The sequence below is a fragment of the Coffea eugenioides genome, chromosome 2 (assembly GCF_003713205.1).
Source record: "Coffea eugenioides isolate CCC68of chromosome 2, Ceug_1.0, whole genome shotgun sequence".
NCBI lineage: Eukaryota > Viridiplantae > Streptophyta > Magnoliopsida > Gentianales > Rubiaceae > Coffea > Coffea eugenioides.
The window spans coordinates 62318351-62325183 of record NC_040036.1 but is presented as its reverse complement, the minus strand read 5'-3'; the positions used below and the strand labels follow the sequence as shown (position 1 = coordinate 62325183).

Below are 6833 nucleotides of genomic sequence, written 5' to 3'. Positions count from 1 at the left end.
CCCTCTTAGTTTTTCCGTTCTTTAGTTTAGCCTAGTTTCCTTTGACTTTTCCATTTTTCGTCATCTAGTAGGGACTTTTCTTTCTTAGCTTGTGGCAGTGGAATTCTTCTACGGATGTCAAGAGCAAAATTGAAAGAAACTTTGACTTTTCTTCATCTGAACCCTTAGCAATTGCTTTTGCTTTTTCATATGTCATCCGAAGGAAACAGAGGCTACCTCTTGTAACTTTGCTATCTCTTCTTGATTGGAGCGAATTGCATTTCCCAATTTGGGAGTTGATGGCCGCGACTCTTGTTTCAATTTTGTGTGGATTTTGTTCATTAATTATGAACTAATCTCCTCACTCTAGTCAAGGGACAACGGATGCTTTGAGTCACCTAAAATTGTGAGATCGATTTAATTTTATATTTTCTTTTTATTTATTGGTATTCGCATATTCCCTGGTTACAGTGCTTATGATTGTTTAATTGATTGATTGTCTTGGATCCGGATAATTAGTTAATTTGATAATCTATTATCAATTGGGACGTTAAATCCGTAATTGTTTAATTGTCTTAAAATAGTGATAACTGGCATGATTGGATTCGTGTCAGGGGGATACGCGGGCTAATCTGAAATAATCCTGATATGTGTTATTTGGTTAGAATAGAGCTCCTCTAATACGTAAGGCAATTGAGAAATTAAATCCTACGGGCGTACCTAGGATTATTTCTCAATTAGAGCAGTGATTAACGGGCGTACCTTGATCACCGACACAGTAAGGAGGGGTTGACTGTCATCGCTTGTTTGGTAGTTATAACCTATTTATTGATAAATAATTGGAATTGCCTTTGCTTCGATGATCAATTAGGTGAACCATTGCTGAAGTTATTCCTTGGCTAGATCCTTAATTGTCACTCATTTGATTTTAGTAATTGGTTATTTAATTTTTAGTAGTTTCTTAGATTTTAGTTGAATTGCTTAAATTGTCACCCCTGAGATAAAAACACCCCCCTTGTCACTGTGAATTTGAAAAGGAACAATTACTCCCAGTCCCTGTGGATTCGACCCTGCTTACCACTATCTACAGAAATTACTTTTAATTTGAGCAGGTTTTATTATTGCACAGGCTTCGACAACCTGTCAATATAAAGGTAAATTTTCACAATCTTTTGTTAGCAATAGGCCCCAATTTCCTCCTAGGCAGTGACGAAGCCAAGATTTTTTCCTTGGGGGTGCCAAAATTATTTTAATATGTTATGTTCAAAATAATTTTATTGTATTTAAATATATGGCATCCTAAAATATCAAATATTAACTTTAATTATAATGGTACGTCTATTTAATAAATATATAGCATAGTCATAACTAAAATTAAGGCAAGAAATAACATTTGATTGAAGAAATTACATTTGATTGAATATCTTATAACATCACAAACCACATAAATTGTACATTATGAGAAGATGCTTCAATATGTCACTTGTGCAAAAACAAATATATAACTATGCAATATAAATATAACTATTTTCAATTAAAAAGAAATAAAAATTATGTTAACATACCTTGAATTTCATCCTCTTTCATTAAACGTAAATTGAACTCTATGTTCTTTCATAAAACTAAATTCACATTTATACTTTGAAATCCCCTCAACTTTTCCTATTCCCATTCCGCTTAATTTCAACGCCCAACAGTCTTCAAGTTCCAAGTCACAAAAGACTTTTACACGTATCCATCCAACATATTTTCTCTACCGTTTGTGGCCACAATCACTTACTTCTTCTGTTCCCCCAACTTTTCACACCTCTTCTTTGACTAGTAAACATATTGCAGCAACATCATATATATATATATATATATATATATATATATTAATTTTTTAACAGATGGTGGAACGGATCCCGCCTCGTTTCTAAACAAGGGAAAAAAAATTCTCCCCACCCCATTAGCCCATCGCTATTGACAATGATAATAGTTTAGACTCCTCAGATTTTTTTACTATTTTTTACTATTATGATTGTATCTAGTACAATCAAACGAAAAGCACAACTGTACAGTCTGTACTTCAGCATCTATGGATGTGGATCCACTTCATTCACCACCTATTCTTTGGACCCATCGCCATCTCAACCAACAATGTGCAAACCACTTTGTCAAGAAAATCCAATGACAGATGCGCTAGAAAAAACCGATTGCTTTTGTATAAACAATTGTGATCCGCCTCTAGTGACGTGAATATCCAGATTCTATGAAGGAACACCAAAGACTTTTGTACCCAAAAAAAAATAAAAAATTGATGCTTCTCAGAAATGGACAAGTATCTAGGTATGCTTAAATTTTGCATGCGTACAACTTTTTTGGTTACGTAGGATGTTGGCACATATAATATGTTATTCCCATTGGCATATGCACGTCGAATTAAAAATAACAGCCGAAGGTACACTAACGAACAAATGAACAATCCAGAAACAAGACAGAACCTGTCAATCACCTCGAAAGTCCGGCTTGATTGATACCATATTAGCCGCCTAAGATCTAAACTTGACAAGCAGTACAACTTTACAAGGCAAAAGGTGATACATATATTTATCAAATCAAGGATCAGATCAGAGAGCAAGGGAAACAATGGTAATCCTCAGAGCTCAAAAACGTAGCATAGTTTTAGTCCCATTTCCTTACCAGGGGCACACCACACCAATGCTTCAGCTGGGGAAAATTCTTCATTCCAGAGGGTTCTCCATCATAGTTGCACACACTAAATTCAACTCTCTCAATACTTTGAATCATCCTGAATTCGTTTTTTTCCCGTTAGAGGATAATGTATCTGCTGGCCTTGATACCTCTATCGGTAATATATCTGCCGTAATCACAGCTATAAATGAAAATTGCAAAGTTTCCCTCCAAGATTCACTGGCTCAAATGATGAAAGATCGGGAGAACCATGGCCACGTCTGTTGTATAATCTATGATGCAGTCATGCACTTTAGTCGCTCTGTGGCTAATCATTTGAACATATCCAGCATGGTCTTAGGAACCTTCAGTGCTTTTTACATGCAAACTCATCATACCATTCTTCGACTTGGTGCAGAAAATTCTATTCCCTTACAAGGTAAAATTATGGCACTTCTTTTTCACTTCAGCATTTTTAATAGTCTTAATAGTAGCATAGTTGCTTCTTACTTTAAAGTTTCAAAGATATCTTTTCAAAGTTGGAGCAGATATCTTTGAAACGATTGGAGCAGATACAGTGGGTTTGGTACGATTGTGTATGATTGTTATACTTTTTTCTAAAATTTGGTATACATCTACCAAACAAGTTGTATTTATGTAATAAGTTGGTGTGCACAAATAAAATTTACATGCACCACAAAGTTATATTATGGTACACTTAAAATAGTGAGGAGTTAAAAAACCGTTCAACAGCACGAAAATCCCAACAGTACCTGCACCTAGTCTGATGAATTCCATATTGCAAGTTACTCTACTGTGATGCCATCATTCTAAACTTGTAGTTTGTTGCAGAGTCTAAGCTGTTGGAACCTGTGCCTGAACTCCACGCTCTTCGGTTTAAGGATCTACTAATACCGGTTAACACCGAAATCCCCCAAACAGTGCTAGAGTTGTTGAAAGATATCAGCAATATAGGATCCTCAATTGGCATCATCTGGAACACAACAGAGGATTTGGATCACAAATCATTATCAGAACTTCGTCAACTGTATAAAGTTCCCATTTTTCCAATAGGTCCTTTTCACAAAATAGTTCCAGCGTCATCAACTAGTTTCTTGAAAGAAGACACGAGTTGCATAGAATGGCTTGACAAGCAAGCTCCTAACTCAGTCCTCTACATAAGCTTGGGCAGTTTAGCATGCATAGAAGAGAAAGAGCTAGAAGAGACAGCTTGGGGACTGGCAAAAAGTGGCCAACCATTCTTGTGGGTTGTCCGGCCATGCTCCGTCAATGGCTCGAACTGGATTGAGCAGTTACCCAACGGGTTTCAAGATTGCATTGGAGAAAGAGGTCAAATAGTGAAATGGGCACCTCAAAAGGAGGTTCTTGGACATCCGGCAGTGGGCGGATTCTTGACTCATTGTGGTTGGAATTCAACACTCGAAAGTCTCTGTGAAGCTGTTCCAATGATCTGCAGACCCTGTTTCTCGGACCAAATGGCGAATGCAAGGTATATAACCCATGTTTGGAAGGTAGGCTTGGAACTAGAAGAGGTGAACGATAGAGAAGTCATAGGAAAAACTGTCAAAAGACTTATGATCGAAAATGAAGGCAAGCAAGTGAGGCAGAGAGTGCTGGACATGAAACAAAAACTGGATACTTCAATGAAGAAAAGTGGTGCTTCATACCAGTCCTTGAGCGACTTGACAGATTTCATCAACTCATTTCCTCTATGAAGGGTTTACCCTAACGGAGGCCTTCTTAGTACCAAGGCTTGTTTACTAGCTTATAAAAATTACACCTATGACTGATTGATGCCTACTGGAGAACAGTTCTAGTTACACCAATTCAGGGCGGATCCTTGTATTGGTCATTAGAGGCACATGCCCCACTGATCAAAGAAAATTTTTAATTTTAAGCATAGAATTTCCAATAAATTTTGTCTTTACCTTGATAATTGGTAGGAATTCAATAAAATATAACAATAAATAAGTTGCTACTATTTCCAATAACAAAACGACGACGATAAGCACAAACCCAATACTTCGAGGAGTTCAGTTTATTTGTCATTTTATCTATGTAAAAAAACAAAGAAAAAAGTATTAATTTAATGGGTTTTAAAGCATTACAGGGTTCTTTACATCACCTTGTTCTATTTACTATTGTTTAAAATAACTTTAATTTATTTGTGATCCGACTAAAATATTTTCCTAGCTCCGCTCCAATTTCTCATTGTAGCTATGTCCTAATAATTTTTATCGTGATCAAAGTAAAAAGAATCAAGTAACTGAATCTCATATTTCTTACATGATTGATAAGTGCATATTTTACATGTTTTTTAGTGTATTTTATTATTTATTTTTGGTATGTTTTAACTACTTTTATAGCTAATTAACTAAGATTTTAGTGAAAATATGTATTTTATGATTTAAGTGGTAAAAATTGCATTTCTATGGATTTTAATGGTGAAAACTTCATGTTTTTGTATGTTTAATGATTAAATCATTAATTGGAGTGCATTGAAAAGAGAATTGAATGATTGATGATGATTTGAAACGATAAAAAGAAGACACGAAGTGCAAAATACTCAAAGGATGAAATGCAAGTTTTCCAACTTTGACATCTTGTGGCATTTTGGCAATATATTGAGTTACAAGTATCAAATTGAGGTGATTCTTATACGATTTTGAAACTAAGTGATAAATCTACATTTTATATGCAGACATCGAAATCTAGTTCAATCGTTTTCCTAGTCAAAAAGTCGAAATATAGAAGTGCAATTCTATTGTCGAAAGCTGAAATAGTATTCTAACCAGTCAAGATATTTTGGTCATTTTTTGGTTTACAGAGCTCTAAATTGGATGATTATTGAGGCATTGGAAGATAACACAAAGGACTACAACTTTTATGTTTTGTACAAGAGTTAGTTCAACCACTATCATCGAGAAAATATTAGTTGAAATTAGACCAGAAACAGAGCAAGGATAAAATCTATCCAAAATTGAGCAAACCTGCAAAAGGCAATACGTGGGAAACAATACGCTACCTAAGGTCGTGTTTTCGAGGTCGCATATTCATCATTTTCAGCTGCAACTTGCTCTGCAACTCTTTCTTTGTTCACACAACTTTTCAGCTCAAATCCAACAAGCAATTTTGGTTGTATCTGACCAAGAAGAGTGTGGAAAGTTGGAGAACCAACTCCTGGGAGTTTCAAGAGGCAAAAATAACAACTAGAAACAACTCATTTGGCTCTTGAATCTTCTATAAAGAGCAGCTTTGGAGACCATTTTCACAGCTTTGGAAGGCTAGAAAAACTCCACAAAAATGTAGTCTTCACTAGAATTTCTTTAGTTCATTAATTAGAGTAGTATAGTATAGTTAGTGTAGTTTTTCCTTCTTGTATTTGTAGTTAGATTTGAATGAAGATTTTAAGAGCAAAGATGGAGAATTTGAATCTCATGTGACAAGGGTGACTTCTCTCCTATCACTTTCTTTTTTATGTTTAAGTTCATATTTAATTACAATACAAGTTTGGATCTTGTTCTTCATGTTTAGTTAAAGTGTATACCTAGAGTATGGATGAACTTTCTATATCTTGTTAGTGATATTTATTTGGTTATTTGATGATGTTGTATTGAGCTAGTTATTTATCACTTTTGCTTTTCTAATCATGATTAACCGGCCATTAATTGTGATAATCTTAAGGTGTTAAGTTTGCAATGAGAATTGGAATTTAACACTAGTTCAAGGAAGTGATAAACTTAGGAAGTACACTTACGAGAGTAGAGGTGCACCTATGTGGTTTTAGTGACTTGTTTCATGTAATTTCATAAAAGCAATGAGCTTGTAGTTAATTTCATAACCACAAGAGTTGGTATGGTTTAACTACAAGTATAGTTGATTCACTACGAGAGTAAGTTTCACATACATTAGGAAATTACGCCATAACTAGCCAAGATAATAGCATTCACTTAATTGTAATGTCATTTGCAAGAGTAGTAAGGAATCTCATACCTCTAGGAGTTTTCTATTGTATTTTTGTTACTTTTATAGTGTAGACTTAATTTCTTATACTTGTGATAGTCTAAATAATAAAAGAATTTGAAAACCACCGGTAATTGACAATCTTTCCTGTGGGATTGACACCTAATGCCCCTATACTCAATAAACGACTCGTATAC

General features: G+C 34.9%; 1 protein-coding gene across 1 annotated transcript; it reads left to right on the top strand.

The window, feature by feature from the left end:
* The first annotated feature begins 2607 nt into the window (after positions 1-2607).
* On the top strand, positions 2608-4388 carry LOC113760007 (UDP-glucose iridoid glucosyltransferase-like). Its single transcript, XM_027302586.1, has 2 exons — positions 2608-3091; positions 3505-4388. Exons 1-2 carry the CDS (start codon positions 2608-2610, stop codon positions 4386-4388), a joined length of 1368 nt encoding a protein of 455 aa, XP_027158387.1.
* Positions 4389-6833: the final 2445 nt, after the last annotated feature.

Excerpts from the sequence above, each read along its gene's own strand:
- LOC113760007 (XM_027302586.1), top strand. The coding sequence starts at position 2,608 with ATGGTAATCCTCAGAGCTCAAAAACGTAGCATAGTTTTAGTCCCATTT. Across the intron at positions 3,092-3,504 it reads AAATTCTATTCCCTTACAAG|AGTCTAAGCTGTTGGAACCT; the intron begins GTAAAATTATGG and ends AGTTTGTTGCAG.